This window comes from Pimephales promelas, chromosome 4 (assembly GCF_988280905.1).
Source record: "Pimephales promelas chromosome 4, fPimPro1.hap1.1, whole genome shotgun sequence".
NCBI lineage: Eukaryota > Metazoa > Chordata > Actinopteri > Cypriniformes > Leuciscidae > Pimephales > Pimephales promelas.
Window position 1 is genome coordinate 8,082,801 of NC_142772.1, and position 22,772 is coordinate 8,105,572.

Consider the following 22,772-nt stretch of genomic DNA (forward strand, 5'->3'; position numbering starts at 1 on the left):
GTCGATATCGATAATTATCACGACAGGTCAAATCTTTTTTCTTTCAAGTTTAAAGGCAGATTTTTGCCCCTAAGTGAAAGTTGTATAAACCAGAGTGTTCATTGTGTTTTTAAACTACTCTTTAAATTTATGTTCGCTAACAAAAACATTTTTTTTTTTTTTTTTTTTTTTTTTTAATGCAACACATTTTTATTTGGTAAAAAGTAATATTCTGATTGTTCGAGTTTTTTTTTAAATTAACCATTGGTCATCCAGTATAAAACCACAGCTATAACTTAGCACCTCAATATCATGGCATAACTTTATGGTTTCTGTGGTATTTGTATGAAAAACAGTAGCCGAACAGTTAAATATATTATTAATATTATTAAATACTGTACTTATATTCCATTAGTCATTTAATACATTGTCTAAATTAATAATATTATACAATTCAATATACAGTATATCCCACATTTCATGGTGCAGTTAATATTACTGGCTAACCATACAGTAAATCCATGGAAGACTAAATGGATTCAGTATCAATTCAGATTCTGACTGTATCATTGCACGCAGTGTTTCTACTTTTTGTCAGCGGTGTTTGATCTGCGTTTAAACTGGTTTGAACTTAACATTTGTGTTGTTCGCTGAACTCAAGCGCTTCTCACTGGATCTCGTGCGAGACGATCAGAGTAAGCGCGTCGGCATGAGCTCGCGCTGCGTTCAGTGCGCTGCCGTTTGGACTTTTGTGCTGAGCGGATAAATGCTCCATGTGGCGCGCGCAATTCAAATTAGTTTCGCTCGTGGCGCAAAAACATTATCGACCTCTTGATATCGAGAAAAATTAAATCGCGATAATTATCGTTTTATCGGCCAGCCCTAATGGCAATGGCTTATAGGCTAGCGGAGTGTTGTTTTTGCGTACAGTATGTGTATGTATAAATTGTTGAAAGAAAATGCTAAAAAATGTTAAAGCTGTAAAGTAATTTAGTATTAATGATCTATATCTATAAACAATTTTGTCTTTTAATAAAGCGACTAATAGTCTTAATACTAATAATTGCGTAGATTATTTCGTATTTGTTCGCACAGGAGAACTTTTCTCACGAAAAATCTCCCCCTTATTCACAACACGTTTGTACGCACATGATTTTGTTCTTAATATCGTTCTGATGTTGGTGATTTTGGAGTATTCTAAACAAGCGCTTGCATGCACAAGGTTAGTCATTTGCTTAAAAACCCACAAACCATCTCAATATAAGGGCTTTATGCACACGATTTCCTTCCAGCCTTTCGTCACTCTCGTCAAACTTGCCGCTGTTTGCAGACAAGCTCTCGTCCAAACCTTGAGCAATGCCAAGTGTGCCATTCTCACCAATTCTCACAATAAACCCCTTTTATACAGACCCAGATTAGCCAGCTCATTAGACAGCTGTACACACTCGTATATCTGTGTGCGTTATTCAGAGAAAGCTATAACGTCACTGCAATTTATTTAAAATGAAATGAAATTGTATTATTTAGTAATTTTATTATATATGGATTATATAATACAATGAATGCAACATACTTCAATGTAATTATAGTCACTTTCGGATGAAATTTAAGGCCGTACAGTGTAAATGCTTTTTGCGAACGCGTGGTTTCTGTTGTTCCTATATTTTTTCGTAAATTTATAATTAGAATAACATTTTTGGTGAATCGTGATTTGTTCTTAAAACCATTCTTACGGCGTACTCATGCTTCGTGAATGAGACTCACTATTATTATTTTTTTACTATACAATTTTTTCAAAATATTGTCATTACTTTTACCATAAATGAGGCCAAGATGGAGATTTAGCTTTTAAAAGCCTTAGAATGTGGAGGCTGTTTAATGTGCTCCTTGTGGCAAGATATATATTGGATTCCTTCATTTATGATTAACTTCTGGTCTGAACAGGCCAATAAAACTGCTACATTAATCAAGTTAGAAGTGTCAACCTGGAAGTACTGTAAACACTGCAGCCCACTGCATTTCATTATTAAAAAACAACAGTAAATCATAGGCCACCTCCACACAGCCATTAAATGACATCTTTAGTTATACAGGGAATAGCACAAATATTTGTTGTTTAGCAGAAAATGTCGTATACACCTCTTTAAATATAAATTTAAACAGAAATCTCTTTAAAAATCCAAGTTATTACAACAGAACAAGTTAAAATTCCTCACTCCATCTCTTGGTGTGAACGTAGTAGATTGCAACTTCAATAAGTGCAATAAATCTCTGATTTTGCTTAAGCTGACAATAAGGTAATGTAACAGCTTAAAGGGATTAGTTTGACAAAAGATTATATTACTCATCCTCATGTCGTTCCAAACCCGTAAGACTTTTGTTCATCTTAAGAACACAATGATGAAATCTGAGCACTTTCTTTCCCTCCATTGACAGCTACGCAACTACCACTTTGACCCTTCAAAACGTTAATAAAGAGATCTTAAAGTAATCCAAATGAATCGAGCAGTTTATTACAAATTTTCTGAACAGACACGACAGTAATTTTTGGGTGAAGTAACCCTTAACTAAACCAGATGTAACAATTCTTTTGCTTGATAACCCCAGTTTTTTCACAACTAAACAACATTATTGCATACAAACATTTGCACACTTAAAACTCAAATGTTTTTATTCAAATTTAATTAAATCTTTCTAAATTTTTTTTTTAATTAATTTGAGAATAGATTCAATAGTAGTAATATTTATTTTTTTTAAATAATATTGTCAGATGACATTCTTGTACAAGACGTACAGGATTATGATCCTCACAAACCTGAATTTGTCCCAGTATTTTAGCTTTTGACAGTCTGTTCTGATCTGATATTTATATGATGGTAAGTCTAAGTTGTGACCAATACAACATTTTGGAAAGAATAAATTGGAGGGTAGCCATGTTTAGCTATCTTGTGAAAGATCAGACCCTCACATGACATAGGATTGTGGGAAAGATACCATCAGGAACATCCTGCTATTATGACAGGTGCTTGCTCCATATAAAGTCACATTGACATTAATCTTGCAAGTCTGCTGGTCCCTAGTGTCTGACAAATCAGTTCTAGAACAAGTTTTAGACCTGTATATGTGACACCTTCCAACCAACCAGATCGATTTGACAGATTACAGGGAGTGTATTGTTATCTGAAACTAGTTCATCCTAAGGAGGGCTCAATTATTTTCTAGTTTAATGGATTTAAAATTGCAGTGTATGGAGCAGGGCGAAATGCTCAGATTTTCCCAGCTATTCTGGTTTTGTTGGTAGAAGGCAGGCTTTGCTCTGTTTGGTCAGCTGATGTTCAGAAGCCCTTGTCAGCATTTTATGTGCCGCTGTCATTGGCTGTGCAAAAAAAAATGCGTGCCAGCGTGTTTGTGTTTGTCTGTGAGAGATTGAGAAATTCTTGAAAAACAGATGTGCTGAATATTGCCTTGATTTTTAAATACCATGATGAGATCATCTTTTTCATTTTTCTCGTTCAGGCACAGACTGAGTTATAGAGCTCTTGTTTGCTGTTTTTGATCTATTCTTCCACATTTATTCAAGCTTTTATTCACAATGATCAAAGGTTACAGCCATTTATGGAATAGCCAATTAGAAATCTTAATGTCATTTTTATAAATGGGACCCAACTTTGGTTAAAGAGGTTTAAAGTTTTAAAAAAAACTTTTGCTGATAATTTACTCACCCCCATGTCATCCAAGATATCCTTGTCTTTCTTTCTTCAGTCGAAAAGAAATTCAGGTTGTTGATGAAAATATTCCAGCATTTTTCTCCATATAATGCACTTTAATGGGAACCAAACGGTTCAAGGTCCAAAAGAAAGTTTCAGTGCAAACTGTTCAAAGGGCTTTAAACGATTCCAGACGATGAATAAGGGTCTTGTCAACCGAAATGATCGCTCATTTAAAAAAAAAAATAAACAAAGTTTAAGTTTTATACGGTCAAACACTCGCCTTGCTCTGTTCTGTGATGCGCGTTCGTGACTCTCCTGTTCGAACTCGTTCATCAAAATCAACAAATCTTTTTCCGAGTCAATTCGTTCATTTCGTTCGTTGATTGAACCAAATGACTCAAAAAGATTTGTTCATTTTGATGAACGAGTTTGAAACTGTCTTTAGGACCTTGAACTGTTTGGTTATCAGTAAAGTCCATTATATGGAGAAAAATGCTGGAATGTTTTCATCAAAAACCTTAATTTCTTTTCGACTGAAGAAAGAAAGACATGGACATCTTGGATGGCATGGGGGTGAATAAATTAGCAGCAAAAATTTTTTAAAAAGTGAACTACTCCTTTAAGTGCAAACTCTGCCATTTTCATTGGTCAGCTCAAACACGTGCTAGGCAAAACTGTGATTGACAGTAGGGCTGCTTGATTATGGTAAAAATCATAATCATGATTATTTTGCTCAATATTGAAATCACATTGAAATATTTTAAGCCTTTATTTGTTATAATTTTGATGATTATGGCTTAAATCTTATGAAAACCTTTTCACAATATTCTAATTTTGAAATTGGGGTTTTTATAATAGCTGTAAGCCATAATAATCAAAATTATAACAAAGAAAGGTTTGAAATGTCTCACTTTAGTTTGCATGTAATGAGTCTATATAATATAGTCATTTCACCTTTTAAGTTAATAAATGAACTTTTGCACGATATTCTATTTTTTCGAGCTTCACCTGTACTGGGTTAATTAATGAAAGTAACAGTCCTCAAAACAGTTACAGAAGACAAGAGTCAGAAATACAATTAAGAACAAAGAAACTAAATTACAAACAAAAACCGACAAAAAAAATACAACAGAACAAAAATACGAAACAAATAAACAGTGCTGTAGGTTTTTCAGCGCTGCAGCGCCTGCATACTGGACTAAGTTTTCTTTCGAGTTTTAGCGCTAACGTTAATACTGTCAAATACACACAAGGTTTACATAAACAAAGTTGGTTATGTCTAAATTGAAAGCAAACAGAGAAAATCTGTTTGTCAAATGCATGTATATTAGACGCGTCACATGCAGCTTTTAAAGAGACAGTATCTATAATATGCTGATGCTTGTCCTTAAAGAGATACTACACCCAGAAATAAAAATTCTGTCATTATTTACTCACTCTAATGTTGTCCCAAGCCTGTATTAATTTCTTTCTTGTGCTTAATATACTATGGAAGTCACTGGAGTACAGCAACTGGTTGGTTAGCCACATTCTTCCAAATAACTTTTATTTTCAACAGCAGAAAGAAATTTATTTGGGTTTAAAACAACTTGAGAGTAAATGATGACTTAATTTTTTTGCGAGAACTATCCATTTAATGTTAATAAAACAACAAAACACAAAGAGGAAATCACTCACTGCTCTTTACTGGGAACATTAATAAAAGTTTTAATAAGCTTTTTTGCACTTAAAAAAAAATAGAAATACATATCGGCATTAGTTTGAAAATATCGGCATATCGAATATTGGCCAAAATCCAATATCCCTAAATGGAAATGGAAATAACATGTGTAACAGTATGCATTATGCAATAAACAGTAGTATGCTACCAGTTTTCATCTTGGAAACAAAAAGTGTTCTTTGTCTTTTTAATATTTTTTTTTTTTGTTTTGAATTTTTTTATCAAATAATGAGTCCTTTTATGATGAGTTAATCTGAGTGTATTGCTGAAAATACAGAATTCTGTACAGCACTGCTGTGCACAATATTGCAGGAATATGAATAGTGTGGTATTTTGAATATAGCTGTATTGGAGGAGATAGCACTACCTGTTAGTAAGGAGTACCCTAGTTGGGACTGTGTATGACCACATAGACCTGCATTCTTGAATATTCCACCTAAATTGAAGTGACACAAGAAAGGTTCTGTAATATATGAGCAGTTCCACATGGTAACTTTGGTCCATTTAATTAAATACCACTTCTTAGTGTGTCTGACATGTCTCAGCTTGCTGAGTAGATAGAAACTTGTACTAATCGTGGCCGACACCCCAGGGAGCCAGACACTGGAAGACAAGAGTTCACTAATGCTTTTTATTTTTCATTTTTTAATGAAAATCAAAAGCTTTTGAAAGTACAAAGTATGATTGAGTAAACATTGTCATGGCTTTAAAAGTTGTGTTAAAAGTTGTACTAGATTAGACTATATTAAATGCTGGGATTTCTAATAAATGTAACAGCCCTTAGTATTTATGTGTGATCAGTACTTCCCGCTGTTGTTGCAAAGCATTACTACAATACAATAACTTTATCGTTATAGGATGATAAATATAACGATAAAGATAGGCAAGTTTAGATATACGATAGGCAAAAAGATCACAACTATAACAATAGGGGATTATCACGCTTCTGGGTTTCATGGGCGGGATTTGTCAACTTTGTGCATGTCCACTTCCGACGCAGTTCAACAATGGCCGAAACGAAGGCTAGATGTCACTGCTCTGTTCCACTTTGTAAATCTAACCAACAACGCCAACCCTACTTAAGTTTTCATGGATTCCCGACTGAATTGAGTATAAGGAAGAAGTGGATTAAAGCGGTTCGCCGGGATGAAAGTCCAAACTTTAAGGTAGCGCGTTTGTTTGTTCAGGTGAAATACTGCCTTATAATGGTTGTATTGGCCCTTTACGGGTATTTTAATTGGTAAAAAGTAGTAGGTGAGTTATAATCAGTCAACCTTTCAATAAATATATAGGGGCTTCAATCACTTTTTAGCAGGTGAAATAGTACTGCATTTTAATGGTTGTATTGACCCTAACAGGTATTTTATTAGGTAAAAAGTACTGGGTGAGTGATGTTTATTTGCATGTTATATCTGTTTGATCCACATAAAAGCAACTGCATTCGTAAAGAGTATGGGCGATACATCTTTAACATGCTGCGCACGCTCCCGCGGCCGGCCATCAATTTTCGGAGGACCATCACTATTCGGCACGACACCGGCACTTTAGTGAATCAGACTAATTTACCAGGGATGCCGTATAGTGATCGGTAGGGTTGGGTATCGTTTGAATTTGAACGATTCTGATTCCAATTCCGATTCCTTGTTTCGAATCCGGTTCCTAACGATTCCGATTCTTTTAAGAGGCAGGGTCAAAAAAGTTTAGCTAACCTTCCTAACCAACGGTCTTTCTGAAGGAAATAATCCTTTCTGAAGGAAATACTCCTGTCACAAATACTCCTTTTGTCACAAATTTTGCATTTTGCCGAGATTTTGTTATTTTTAGAAAAGTGAAGCCACACTTTGGACCGCCGACGTAAGCTACTCATGTTCGACTCGCGCGGTTATGCCAACACTTCCGGTAGACGCTTCTTCATTGGTGGTGTTCAGCAGTTTCTTCTTCCGCTCGGCAGACTGTGAATATCGAAACTAGGAATCGAAATTTTAACTTTTGAACGATTCCGGGAAAAACGAAAAGTTAGTCCCGGTTCCAATCGATACTCGATTCTCGATACCCAACCCTAGTGATCGGTGATTCAACGGAAGTGGCAGTGCACAAAGATCATTGAATGCGGAAGTACTACGTGTCAGCGTGATAATCCCCTGTAATGGCACAGAGGAATTACATCGTTGGAATCACTTTCAAAACATTTTTTTTCCCATAACATTGACACAGCGCACAACAATTTCACAACATTCCTTTACAGTCTTTGTGAGATTTGTGCTGCAAATGTTGCATTTAACTTATCTTCCTTTTTGAAATGATTCCAATCATATGTCAAGCGAACACTGTGCATTTGAAGTGTCTCAGCTAAAGGAAATAATCAATTACCTATCAGCTTTAATATATCAGACAAAGTTTCTTATCGGATTCATGACAATAACATTAAAAAGTACCCTTTACCGACTGTCATCGATATGGTGACCGATATATCGTGTACGATATTCCCTAATCTGTGTAATTAACATGAGTTTAATAGCTAAAGTAGTAGGCCTGTTTAAATAGAAAGGACTGTAGGATGTTGAGCTCTTAAATGGCTTCGCTGCCTACAGTTCCCACAGGAAGTGTGGCTGGGGAGAGAGAGTGAAGGAGAGAGAGAGGGACAGGGTTATAGACCCGTGTTGAAAAAGTAGGAAGTGGCTGTGGGAGCCAGTCTGCTTTTGGAGGCTGGAGATATTGGGGCCAGAACAGCACACAGAGTGCTCGTGCTACACACACGTGACAGGCCCTTTGACTCTCCCGGCTGCGTCACCTTGGAAACTGCAAGTAATGTTGCTGCAGCTTTCCCATTCTCCTTTGCCAGACGAGCTGTTAGGAAAGAAATTTACCTCCTCAGATCCAACCTTTTGCCATGCTGACTGCCATCTATACAGCTCGACAACCTGCTGACATACTACAGTCCTCGGGATGAGGTGATTGTTGAAGTTTACTACTGATCTGTGATCAGCTACACTAGGTCTTTGTGCTTTATAGTGAGGGTTGGGAAGGGAAAAAGTTTTTTTTTTTTTTACATTCACTCAATCATTATCTTGATATTTGTTGTCTTTGCTAATTTATTTTCAAGGATAATTCTTTGCATCATCTTTGCCTGTCATGCTTCAACTTTGTCTCATAATTGTCGTTTTTCCCTCAGAATGCCAGACGTGTGAAAGGTTAGTTACATCAGTCTTGTCAAAGCATAAACAACAGTGTGTGTCTTTTATAACAGGTTGTGCATGTGCAAAAATATGACAGAAAATTGAGCTTACGAGAAATGGGATTTAAATTGCCACTTTTTTTTCGTCAGAAACATCAGCCTCAGAGCCAGAGGATTTATGGATTGGCAAAGGTCATCCTTGTTGTATGAGACCAAAGTGCAGACCAAAGCCAAGAGACTTTAGAGCCTCAAAATGCCACTATGAAGCCAAAATGAGTCATTGCACTGACTGACTACATTATGCCATTTTAGCTGTAATTTAACAGTTGAGGCCAAAACCTCAGTTTACTTGTTACTCAAGAGCTGAAGATCTCTGGTGAACTCATGGTCCAAAAATGGTCCTTTCTTAATGCAAAATATAGCCTAGTTTCTTATTTTTTTTACTTTTGATTTGAGGTAAAATGAGTAAGTGGCCTGTTACATCAGACAAGACACCAGACATCGTTTTCCACTTGAAGTTAACCAGCTCCTTGGTTTTTGCAAGTTGTAAACTAGTAATCTATACTCTCACTCCTGCCTCAATCGCAGATTTATTAAAGAAGTTGTAGATAGAATTGTCAAGCCAAATGGGGTCGACCATATATGCCTGACTGTACTTCTTTACTGTCATAATGTTAGAGTTCAGTGACGTTAGCTGTTGTTAACACTTAACAGTGGGGTGCTTTGGTGTCCCAACGTGTTGTTTTCCAGAGTACAAGGACTCTTTCCAGGAAGGGACTAATGGTAACAGGTGCCTCTCGGTTCCCTCTGAACCTGGTCTGCTGTGACGTTCAGCTTGAACTGAGTTGTCAGGATTGCTGGTGCCAGTTGAGGTGTGAAAGTGTGACAGGTGGAAGACTGGCTGTTTCTTACTAGCTGAAGGCTCGGTGGGAATGGTTAGAGCTGTGAGGTCTCGGGGAGCCAGTGGCCATGGGTGGTTGGTTGGTTTCAGAAGACCTTGAATCCATCATGTTAAAGAACTGGTTCTGCTTTTTAGCCATTTTAATATTCTCCTTTAGCCCCTTTCACACAGTGCATTGATCCCGGGAAATTCCCGGGAAATTGCCAGAACGCCTTCTGTGTGAACGCAAACACGACCCGGGATTGATACCGGGACTGATCCCAGGTTGGGGACCTAGTAACATTGCCGGGATCAGTCCCGGAACGCGCGCTTTGTGAACAAAAGCCAGGACCAATGCCGTAAAAGGGGTTTGTCGTAGTGATGACGCTCGTGCCATCGCGCGACTCTGTTGCTCTTGCTCTTGCTCTTGCTCTTGCTCTTGCTCTTGCTCTTGCTCTTGTTTGTCATTAACAAAGATAGGACAAACAAATACCTGAAAAATGTAGCTAAGCAGAGACCAGGAGCTCCTCACTGTCCGCACTGAAGCTGAGATCGTTCACCAGCTTTGTGGAACTGAAGCTGAGTACGCGTGTACATGTTTTCGACGCATACGTTACACGTCTCATCCTGATGTCATGTGTCTTCCCGGGATTTTTACGGGTTGTGTGAACGCACTCACAGATCCCGGCAAATCACTGGCAGTGTGAATGAACCGAAATCAAACAATCCCGGGACAAATGCCGGGTCACATTATCCGTGTATTTTCCGGAATCTCTGTGTGAAAGGGGCTTTTGTTACTCCCATCAAAACTAAAACAGCTTTCTCCTGTAGGAGTCTCTGCTCTTTCTCAACTTTGGTTTAAATTCTCTTTATATGTATTCATCCCCTCCCTATCCTTCTTTAATGGTCATTTGTATGACCAGGGTATGTCTTTGGGAAGCAGCATTCACCGCTGGAGAAGGTGTCAACACAGATGTTAATGTGACTGTTAGTAACACTGTCCACCATGCCATCAATAAGCCAGGTTACTAGAAGGTTGCTGGTTCAATCCCACTAAAATGATCACCACTTTACCCTTGATTGAGGCCTTTCAGGTTGCTCCAGACAGGTTGTCACTGTCATAAGTTCACATTGCTGTTACATACAGACATCACATGATAGACAGTTCATGGTTTCACAAACAGAAAAACTGGTTTCACCGACAGACAAATGTTGTGCTTTTGTGCATTTTGGAGGTGTTGACGTACATATAATTTTAGGTGCACCTGATCATGTTGACAGCAGTTGTTGCATTCTAAAACCATTGTGCATTGTACACCATGCAGGAAGTTACCTGAGAAATGTGAAGCATTTTAATGGACTTAGTTCAGGGCTAGATTACATATTTCATTTGACGTGAATGAAAACACGACATGGTCTTGGAGTCTGTTGAATGTGTTACTTTGTTGTGTACCTTAGTGTTGGCGGTTCTGTAGTCTCGGTCTCAGACGTCACGCCCACGGACTGTTGGCTGAACGTCTGATGCATATGACGCACTTATTTGGAAACAATTCAGGAATTTCGAAGTCGCGATCTGATTGGTTCCACAGTCTGTCTGGAAACAAATCCTGTGACACCAAACTCCCTCATGGAAGAAGAACGCATTCGTGGGATTTTGAAATTTCGCCGCTCTATTCTTGAATGAACAATTCATAGATGCACGCCTGTCTGGTATTGCAGGGACATCGGCGTTACATTTTCACGCCCCTAAACATGACGCAAAACAAACCAAACTGTGATTGGTTATGTCAGATGTCCTTTAGACCAGGGGTTCTCAAACATTTTGGTGCCAGGGACCCCTTTCAGGGGAAAAAAAATTCCAAGGACCCCCCTCATATTTATAACAGTTATTGAGCACAAAGTTAATGTGTGAGCGGCAAATGAAATATTTTTGCACAAAATGAATGGTCTCCACCCAGGGTACTATGCAGGAATTTCTAAATAGCCTACTGAGGTAACGAAAGTGATCTTGCTAGGAATCACTTAGTTAGGATCCCTCACTTAGGAATTTTTGATGTTCTTGATCTACACATGTGCATTTTAAGGTGTTTTAAGGCCCCACAATTGGATAACTATAGATTTAGTAGAAGCATGTCAGTCAGTGGCATACATTTTTTTTTTTTTTTTGTCAAGATGTCACGAAACACAATCACATATTCCAATCAGGAATGGCCTTAAAAGAGAAATGTTTCAATAATTAGGCCTATTCTGCACACAAATAAAGCCCATAAGCCTATAAATACAATGATAATGGCATTATGTTTAATAGGTGCGTGCGTTGTTAATTTGAGCTACTGTAATTAGCTAAAAAAAACATACAGTAGGCTATATGTTAAATATATGAATCCATAATGTTAATCTCATGGGCACAGTATGTTTCTATTGACCTGCTTTTTCCTTTTTTAAAGTTGAGCTTGATTAATACTTTGCAAACTGATTGTTTCAGTCGTTTTTTAAAACTTTTATCTAAAACAGCTGTTTAGTTTATGTTAATTTAAGGCCTACATCTTATCTCGCACTTTATGACCGTTGACTGAAACGTCGTGCGGGGAACTTTGAGTTCACTCCGACTCAAACATTTTGACATTGACGAGCTATCGTTGTTAGTCTGCTGAAGCACCTCAGACGAGAAGGTCAGTATCATCGCGATGTGCATCCTTGCAACCTCAGTTGTGGGTACGGCCCTGTCACTATGCACTTTTATTTTGATAATGATCAGACTTCTAATGTCAAATCTACAGTAGCAGTGCTAGAACTGACTATTGTGCGCGCACGCGAGACGCCGGCGCGCAATTACATGGGAATTTTTCCTCAGCAGTGGAAACAGGAATACTCTTATTTATGGTCATAGATAAGACAAGAGTGCATCATCCGAAACGGTAAAGTGTCCATTTTTTATTTGTGTATAGGCTACATTATAAATGACTACAAAATGTCATGCCTTTTAAAAATACAGAAAAGAACCGGATGCGGGTTCATGCCGTCTCTCTGTCTCCTTTCTGGCGCACGTCCCGCAAAATCAACAGCAGCGAATCTACTTGACGCAAAGACATAGATTATCTATCTATAGAAAACTTTAAGTGTCTACTTTGTATTGTTTTATGTTAAATGCTTTATATAAGTTACTTAGGAATAAACAGCATGTTTTCAGATGATAAAGAAAACATGACTCATAGCATGGAAAAAAACGTTAGGTTGTAAATTATTTCGCGGACCCCCTGGCTTTAGCTCGCGGACCCCCAGGGGTCCGCGGACCCCACTTTGAGAACCACTGCTTTAGACATCCTCTTGGGCGGTCCTTGACCAATGAAAGTTGAGTCCAGACTTTCTGTCTTCAGTCTTAAGGTCTGGCTTCGCGAGACTAGTGTGAGAACACATCTTTCCAAAAAATCTCAAGGAGTGACCTAAAGTGCCACTCAGAAATCTCACTTAGATTAGAATTGTCTTAAATATGATTTATATCATAATCAAGCATGCCCATTTTAATTTTATTGGTTCTGAATCAACACCAGGTTCGTGTTGAACATTTTAAGGGTATGTTTACATGACAGTGATGCACTGAAAATGGAAAAGTTTGCTTTGCATTTTTTCTTGAACAGATATTCGCAAAGACATATTCGCAAAAACAACAAAAATGCTGTATTTTTTAGTTAATATGTAATGTAAACAGCCCCATAAGAAACACATTTTGGACATGCTTTAGTTTGGTTGGATCAGTTGTCAAAGAGGGAGAAATCTTTGAAGTATCTCTGCTGTCAGTACCTGTGGTTGGGCCTGTAAATCTGTATTTCTGCATCCCGCTTTCTTCCCCCACATCTCCAGTCTCCAGTCCAGTGGAGCGAATCTTAACATGAGGCGCACCCCGATCAGTATCTCTGCTCCACACAGCTGGCAACATCTGCTTCTGAAAGGGAGATAAGAAGGGCTTGGCAACTCCACCCTGCCACGTTCCACACAATGTCTGTGCCAGTCTGCTTCCTGCTCCAACAGACCATTACCAAACCCGACCTCAGAACCATAGCACGTCTGCCTTTTCTGTATCTGTAGGACTCTCCCATGACTCAAGGATTCAGACTTGTCTCAACATCTGCCTGGACATCATAATGCATTGTGAATGTGAATCTCTGCTCTCGGTCTGAGCAGCTTTCAGGGTTTCTTGTTCATGGGATATGAGAACAGTGCAATATGATCAGTCATATTTTACATATTTTTGTGCATTTAAAAGTTAAGTGGAATGAAACATAAATTCACTGTTTCATGGCGGAGTACAAAAAGCAACATTATGAGTTTTCTCCTTCTGAAATTTAATGTAGCGTTGAATTACATTTGGAATGTGATGAAGATCCTTAGGACCTTTGAGACTTATTAAATTGATTTAGGAACTAGACTCAGTCTGGACTATATTCACTGTAGATGTTCAGCTCTAGAAAACAGGGTGAAAATTTGCAAAATGGGATCAAATGCTGAGTGATTGAACTCTATTTAACTCTATTGAACTCTATTGTATGTGTTGGTCCTGAAGCAATTTTTTCATCAACCTATCAGATTTGAATGTTTGCCTTAGGGCTAGGGTTAGGCATTTAAACAACATTCATATATACTATTCTATGATATCAGGGCAGGTGTGTCCAATCCTGCTACTGGAGCGGCCAGTGTCCTGAAAAAGTTCAGCTCCAACCTGCCTAAAATCACTTGCGTGGAAATTTATAGTAATCCTGAAGACTTCGAATAGCTGGTTCAGGTGTGTTAGATAAATATTGGAGCAAATCTCTGCAGGATAATGGTCCTTCAGGAGGTTTTGGGATTAGGGTTGTTGTTTGGCATTATTTATGCTCCAGGAGCAACAAAAGGTCTTTATCCAGGAACATACAATATTTCTTTGGGATTTGCATTACTAGTTGTATTTCTATGCTATTGCTAAACAAAATTTAATCCCAGTAGTGATCAGACTTGTGGCAGTGGGAAAAATTACTTCCCTTTATGTTCACCAAATGTCATATAATCAAGGCGACATGTGATCATTGGCATCATACATGGCAGATAGCAGAGAGAGTGAGTGGTAGGTTGTTATACCTGAATAGGCCCCAGCTGTAGGGCCTGTTAAAATTTCAGTGTACTAAGTAACCGGTGACAAAAGCAACTGCTGAGCCCAGCCTTTTGTTTTTGTTCTCCCAACAAAGTGCACAAGCCAACCTCCCCCGGTGTTACAGCACTGGGGACATGCCTGCGCTACTGAAATCCATCAACTAGGCAGAGGCTACTGACAGACCTGGGAGTTGCCTGGAAACTACTTCATAGCCGAGACGTGAACTGGGAGATTTTGGTATTCAGTATAGCTCTCGTTGTTCACGGTCTCATTCCTGCTGCAGTGCTTATCTTGTCTTGAAAGCATTCTTTCCTCCTATGCTCAAATCGTTCGTTCCCTCTTTTCTCCATCCATACTTTTTCAAATCGAGTTATTTTATTGGTTGTTGAAAGTTTTCAAAAGCATTTTTGTTTTGGAGGAAGTTGTAGTGATTCATGAGACAGGGATGACTAAGTTTTTTTTAAGGCCTTACATTCCCAGAGATCCTAAAACTTGGTCATCTGCTTTGCTGTTCGCTGCCTCAAAGCATAAAGACTAGGGGTGTAACGATTTTCGAACCGAAGAACCGCGATACTGTCATTGCGTACCGAACACGCCCCGCCCGGCTCAGTGGACATCATGTCTTATGTATACAGTACACAACAAATTCAGCTTTGTAGTCTAACCACCATTTACACCAAATAACAAGCTCTGTGTTTTGTTACTTTCGATAGTAAGCAAGGTGTAATCTTTCAAATTCTGTCTTTGATCACGAAATTCAAACAATAAATGACGTTTTGGCGCTCCTTGGCATGACAGATCGCTGTAGTCCTACTAGGCTCGTCATCTCAATCGGCAGCGTGCGAGTAAACGCGATCATCTCTTCCTCAGTTACAGAATGGACACCTGAAGGTATGTTGAAAGATATTGCTATATACTTACTGAAAGACATCATAACTCGTGTAATCGCTCAATCAGTGTTTCAGCCGCGGAAAGACGGCAATAAAACAGCATAGCTTGTCACTAGCATTAAATTCATAGATGCCACCTACGTCACTACAAATAGAACGCCGCCATATTTGCGACGGACTCGCCCGGTGTGGCCGCCCAAACTGCCTATTAGAATTAGAGAGAGACAGAGATACCTGGAGAAAATTTCAATTTTTGGCTCCGATCCTTATTTGTTACCCCCAGTTTTCTTTAGTCGATTATTATCTGCCTCAGGCTTGCCCCAATTGGCCTATCATGATATAGAAATACATAAGTCGAGGCGATGTCATGATGAATGAATCTTCTGCAGCAGTTTGGCTGGCATGAATGAATCTTTCTGTTTTTGTATAATGTTGGCCACTGAGAGTAGGCTATAATAGAAATATAATTAACCACAACCCAGCAAAAAGAGACTTCAAGTCTTTTAAATAAATTATTTTCTCTTCTCTCTTCTTTTGGTATAGAATAAAATACCAGTTCAGGGTTCCTTTTTCGGCTGTTATTGCAGCCAACTGCACAACATATTGCTGGCGTTAATGTGACTGTCGGTCGCAAAGATGGCGGCGCAAAGCTACAGTGACGTCACGTGAACCGAATGAATTTGCCTCAATAGGCACGAGATTCAGTGTCCACAACTTCCTATAAATGATGTTCTATGTTAGCCTGTATATTATATTTTATAACCTGTTAATGATAATCTTGATTATTTAATGCATGTTTAAAATATCTTTCATGAAAATGACAACTGTGTAAATTATTAGAGTAAAAACACAAGTTAATGTAAAAACTGCCTTATGTTCAGTTTACATGTTTTCATACAATGTGTTGTGTTGATTATTATATCTAAAAAATAAATAGCATCTGAATTTAGGTTAAAAGTCTAGGCTACAACCTTTAATGTTTTAGTATGTGTGGCTCCCTATAGTTTACAGCATTAGCAGATTTTTTTTAATCCTTGTGAAATGTTTATTGTAATTGAATTAATTTAAAGACGAAGACCATTTTTTTCATTAAACCACTGTTTTTTTTTGTTTTAGTTTTTAAAAAAAAAGCCATTTTAGCTTTCTAAACCCTACCGAGACGTCAAAACCGTGGGAAAACCGAACCGTCGGTTTTGTGTATCGTTACACCCCTAATAAAGACGGTACGCACAAAATAGAGGTATAAATATATTGATTCTTTTCAGTATTGCATGAAATTTAAAGTCTACATTTCTCTTGGCTGCTCTTTTGGAATATTTCTTGTTTTCACTGCTTTTTGCAAAGCATTCTTGGATGGCCTTTTGTGAAAGATATAAGTGATTCTGCTTTAGAACTTGGACAAAATAAAGTTAGGCTACTTAAGCCAGCATATGTTTGCTGCCTACTCTTGGGAACAACCTGCAGTGCTCTATATGCCATCTACGTGCAGCTCACTAGGATTTGGTTAGTCAAGGATGTGTTTTAAGTAGATAAAACCATATGACTCAAGCGCCAGGCTGTGAAAGGCCAGCGCTTGAATCACCCCTCAGGAATTGTCTGGTATTTTTGGAATTCAAGACATGAGTATTGTTGTTGTGCCTTTTATTTTCTTTTTCGTAATCAAGCTGCTATAAATAGAGCGGTGTCCTGCACACTCCCAGAGACTTTTTTGGAGTATTTAACCACTGGCTTCTCAGTGTGTAAGTTGAAACAGTTGAAAATTCTGACACCAAAACTGGTATGGCTGCTTTAAATGGTTACAAAGGTCATCTTTTTTTCCTATTCTTTGAATGACAGTTCCAAACCTCACCGCTTTTGCACTTAAATCTCTAATAACAACTGTAACGATTTAATTTACCACTGTGTTCGACGGTTCATACCTCAGCAAGAGGGTACACACAGTAATAAAACATGCGTACCTCTATAACTACTAGTACAGTTCTTAAGCGGACATAGCCAGGGAAACATGTCATACACATGTCTACACTAAAAGAGACAAAAACATCCATCTGTTGCTTGTAGCTGGTAAAGGATTATGTTCTTTTTAGTATTTAGCATGAATCTAAGTGCTCTCCAGTGAAGTCTCTGTTGAGCATCTCTCATAATCTCTTTTATACAGTCTTTCTTTAAATTTCCTTCTTGCTCACTCTCTCTCCTCCTCTATCATGAGTGTAAACGCCCCCTACAAGTGTGTTGTGTCACTCAGTCCGATTCACTTTCAACAACGTTTCTCAGAAATTGCTTAACGCACCTTACAGTTTGCTTGATTTTTCTTAAAGCAAAGCATCATTTCTCAGTTCTCTCTTTTGATTATGTTGGCCTGGATATGTACTGGGCATGTTTTGTGGGAATCGCCATTAACAGTAACATTTGAATAGAGTTTTCTTTTCTGAGGTATTCATTTTTCAGGAATTAATACATGAGTTGATATGGAGTTCTGGCTATGTATAGTGTTGTTTGGATTGGCTCTAAATGTTACATTGAGCTCTTTGTCCTTCTGGTTACTGGTATCAAATTATATCTCAATTGTTGGCTTGTCCATTTAGTTAAATGAACCGTCTGGTTCAGTAGGGTTGAGGCAGATATAATTGAGCTGGTGTAATCGGAGCATGCTTGAAATATTGATCTGTGAGATGATGTGGGGAATCCCACACACTGCTGCCAAACAACAGACACTGACAGCAACACCGTTGTGACAGTGCCAGTGAAGATGGGAGCACTGTCTCTTTCACGTCTTTCTCACTTATTTCATCATTGCATAAGCTTAGTGTAATTGAAATATGTGTGAGCTGTCTGTTATGTTATAACATAGGTTCAATTGCAGTTGTCAACAAGAAGGATTGGGGCTGAGCGATTGTACTGAAAACTTGACAACAGTGTTATTTTGAGCTAAAACCATTAAAAATAGTTTTATTATCAATGGAGGAAATTAGAAATGGTAACTTATAAAAATAAAAGTATATAATCTTATTCAAAGTAGTTATTTAGTACTGTTTTAATGCCATAGTTTAAAACACTGAATCAACAATTTGCTTGTCTTTACTTCAAAATTTTCACAGAAGTTTCAGCATTTTACATGCTTTTTCAAGATGTTAGTTTATGTAGCATTTATTTTTTCATCATGTTAATAGAAGTGCATATAAATACATTTTAAAACATCCTTTAAATCCATTTAAAGCAACACTATGTAACATTTTTTTATCTTAAAATAATGTTTCCAAAAACTTATCAGTGGTTCATCAAATCGTAACAGGGTGAAAGGCACTCCTGCCATAGCCTGACGGGGTCTGTGTCGCTTTTACTGGCACTACGTAACTTCGGGGTTTGGGTAGTAACCCGACCACAAAAAGAAGTACAAAATTCGGCTGCTTTACATCAAGCGTTACAATAGTCATTATTTTGTTTTTCTTCGTTTCTGATGTCGCAATCCATCATCCTTTTATGAAATCATGTAACATACTCTACCTTGTCTGTGGACATCTTATTCTAAAGCCGGTGCTGGATAAACAGCGAGCATGCGTGCGACGATAGGCTAAATTATTTACGACAGCGGTAATTGATAATTTCGTTTCCAACCAGTAGTGCGACTGAAGAGGAAAAGTTCTGTGGTGTTACTTAAAGAGCAAGTCCATATTAATTAGTTGTGTGGTGATGTATACGGATTTTGGCTGCAATACGTTACAACAACGATGTAAATAATAAATAAAAGGTCACTCTCTGTAAACTTCAATAGATGTGCCGAATACTTTTATATAACCAGTCATTTACCATTAATACCCTGATGTTGACAGCAAAAATTTCATCCAGTCGTCCCAGTTACATAGTTTGCCGGTGCTAGGCTAGCTCGAGTCAACGGTAACTTTTAGCATGCAATTAAAAACAGTTTTACCCACTCCACAGTACACCAAAAGCAAATCAATTATAATGCCAGACTATCGATGTAAGTGTCTGTTGAGAAAATAATGTTAGAAATCAAACTATCCTCTTCATCTCAATGATTGGATTACATTTACAGGAACTAGTTTCTCAGCAGCGGCGGAATTATACTTCAGTCCGTTTAGTAGGAATGTTACTGTGTCAAAGGGGAACACAGAACAGAAGCGCATGATAGTCGGGACATCTAGCTAGCAACTTTGGATTATTTCTGATTATTTCAGAGATTCTAAAAAAATTGAGGGTTTGCAGTGACCATTTTAGACAAGATGACTTTAAAGAACCATTTAATCGAAACGGTCACAGGTTTATGACAAGTGACAAAACGTGGTTTGTAGACAAGATGGAATCGTTGGGTGACAGAGTTGTTGTCAACTCGTTATTTATTTGATTATTTTCAGGATTTAGACCGTAACATAGTACTGAAACAGCTCTCAATGAGTCACAAATGATTTGCTCTTATCCGATCGTGGTTGTATCTCTATGTAGTGCGTTGTCAACTCGTGTAGTGAGTTACCTCCTGTTGTGGATCAATCACGTTGTGTTGTGTGGTGTGAACAGCTCAACAACTTGAACACTCCTGATTTCACTGAGTGCAAGTCATGTAGTGTGAACCGCACAGTTCAGCCCGACGTTTTAAAATCATGTAGTGTGAACAAGGCTTAATGGTCCTTTCACAAGATATAACTTTGATGTCCCCAGAGTGTGTATGTGAAGTTTTAGCTCAAAATGCTAAAGTTTTTAGGGTTGGCTAAAACGCAATGTTTTGTATCCGTTTATTTAAATACAAATGAGCTGTGGCACAGAGGGCGGAGCTACAACATCTTGTGTGATTTTACCTTATGCGGACATGCATTGAAAATTTCAAAAACTTGTAGCCTTTTATGTTTTTATGCAAACCGGAGTCAATGGTAGTTGTTACAGATAGTTGCGTCGTCGTTTCTGCATATTTTAAAAGGCTCCAATGACACTGATGCTTTTCAGTTGTAAAAAGCAGTTGAACAACCTTCTAGACGCATAGAAATCCTTTGACTATTATTATATCTAGCCTAAATTAAATACTTGCCACTTGCCAGTAGTGTTGTCACGGTACCAAAATTTCAGTATTCGGTACCAATACCAGTAAAAATTCACGGTTCTCGGTACCAATTTCGGTACCAAAGCTTAGTTTAAATTTACATATATTTAAGTGTTTATCACAGTTACAAGTATGGAAACTGTACATTTGTATTATAAACACTTTAGAAAAAGATTAGATAAAATGACCTAAAATAAACAATAGTATACACTAACACATTTTTAAAGTTGTTTGTAAAGTTTTAATCCATTATTTATGTAACGCACAATGAATTAAGTGAACAAACATGAACAATCAGGTGTTTGTAATAACATTTTCAAACATTAATTAATGTTGTAAAAATATATTGTTCACTCAATGTGTTGATAACTAAGTAATGTTGATGAATGGTATCTTTGTAGCATTACCATAAAACATGTTTTATTTGACTTGACTGTCCTTTTATTTAATCTAAAACTGCATTCATATTTAATTTTAAAAAGGCTTTTTAAACCTGCTAAGTTATAAAGGCAAGAATACGCCTAGAACTGGCATTGACATTAAATGACAATACTAATACCAGTAGTACTCTGGTGTCGGGTGGATACTACTGTGCTCATGTACTCGTAAAACGACCCTGAAAGCACTTTAGAGGCCGTTCACATGTCGCGCGTGTTTTTTAATTATATTTTTGCGCGTGCTTATTCTTTCCAAAGCGCTTGCTCTCACGCGGCGTCTGTCGTTGCTATGCAACGCCAACGAGTTTTTATTATGAGCGCGATTGAATCGCGCCTATATTTAAAATTGCGAATTTGCATGTAATCGGCCTCTTATGGCAACGTGACATTAGCCTAATCCAAAATATTTCAATATGTGGCTCTTTCCTCCTTTCGTTTCAACAAGTGGATTCAGAGAGAGAGCCATATCAGCGTTATAAAGAGGACGCAACTGTGCACGTTTCAGACATCGCGTCTAGAACAGAACTGGATTAACCTGGTACTCGGTACCTAGAAAAGTACCGACTTGGTACCGAAGTACCGAGTTTTTTGACAACACTACTTGCCAGTATGTCAAGACAAGTATATTTATATAGCGCTTTTCACAATATAGATTGCATCAAAGCAGCTTCACAGTATCAATCAAAACATAATAACAATGTTCGTTTCTTAGTGGAAAAACATCCACATTTGGTAGTAATGATTTAAATTACATGTCATGATATGGTCTTAGTATACGTTAATCTCATTAGTTTTCAATGATTTACAATAGCCTGGGGCTGACATGTAGAGTGGCACACAGCAAGTCTTGACTCATGTCAAGCGTGTTTCATGCATTTACACCGTCAATTGTGGAATTGATTGAGGTTTGAAGGGATTGACCTGAGGAAGCAGCCGCATCTGTCATGAACTCCTTGAGCTTTCTACACTCGCGCAACCTTATCAATCTCTCTCACACTGCTGTGACCAAACTGTAGCTTCTGAAGTGTAAATCATGTTTGTTTTAGAGCCCCGGAGCCATTTTTGCACTCATTTTTGAAATGATTAAAGTGAGGTATCGTGTGAGTGGAGTGGGTTCGTGATCAGAGTAGAAATGCTGTTGTCTGCAGGCAGAATCTCATGTCTGGGACTGCACTGCTATGCAGCCGATGGGCAGCTGGGGAATCAGCTGTTTGCATGGGCTTGTGCTCCACCAGATTCTTTGACCTCTGACCTACCATTAGACTTGATCATCTTTTTATGTAAATGCAGGTTGATTTCAAAGATGCACAACTTCGAATTGGTGTTGTCTAAAGTACCAACTTCGCTACTGACATTTTAAAAATGTGATGCCATTGCCAGCATTTCCCTCTAGCATTTTGAGTGCTGTTGAACAATGGATTCTTCAACACCTCTGATTGGCCATTGTGTTTACACACTCAACATACGTCTCTGATTGGCCATTGTGTTCACGTGGTCAAAAGATTTGTCTGTGATTGGTTACAATGATTAACGCTTCAGAAACATGTTTTAAATGTTCACCAAGCGCTCTCTTCACCAAGCGCATACATAGATACACTCGAAAATGTTTGAAAGTAGGCGTCTATCGGCTATATATTAGGGATGCTTGCTGTAAAATGCTCCCTTTTAGTATCTGTATAAGCACTCTGTGGAAAGCGTCAAAGATGTGTCTATATGAGGGTATGCGTTAACGTCACTTTCCCACCAGACAACGCTCTCTCATCTGGACTGAGTGGCAAAAGTGCTGCTGCATGACTGTATTTAATG

General features: G+C 38.1%; 1 protein-coding gene across 4 annotated transcripts in view; it reads left to right on the forward strand.

Annotated features, from left to right (window-relative positions):
• Nucleotides 1-22,772, forward strand: part of arhgef12b (Rho guanine nucleotide exchange factor 12b) — a 139,525-nt gene that overhangs the window by 7,904 nt on the left and 108,849 nt on the right. The window contains exon 1 of one of the 4 annotated variants that reach the window (XM_089129899.1): nt 8,247-8,360. The exons of the other annotated variants lie outside the window; for them this stretch is intronic. Coding sequence (XP_088986025.1) covers nt 8,356-8,360 — 5 coding nt within the window. The 5' untranslated portion in view covers nt 8,247-8,355. Of the gene's footprint in view, nt 1-8,246; nt 8,361-22,772 lie in introns of those variants that run through there. 4 annotated transcript variants of the gene reach the window in all.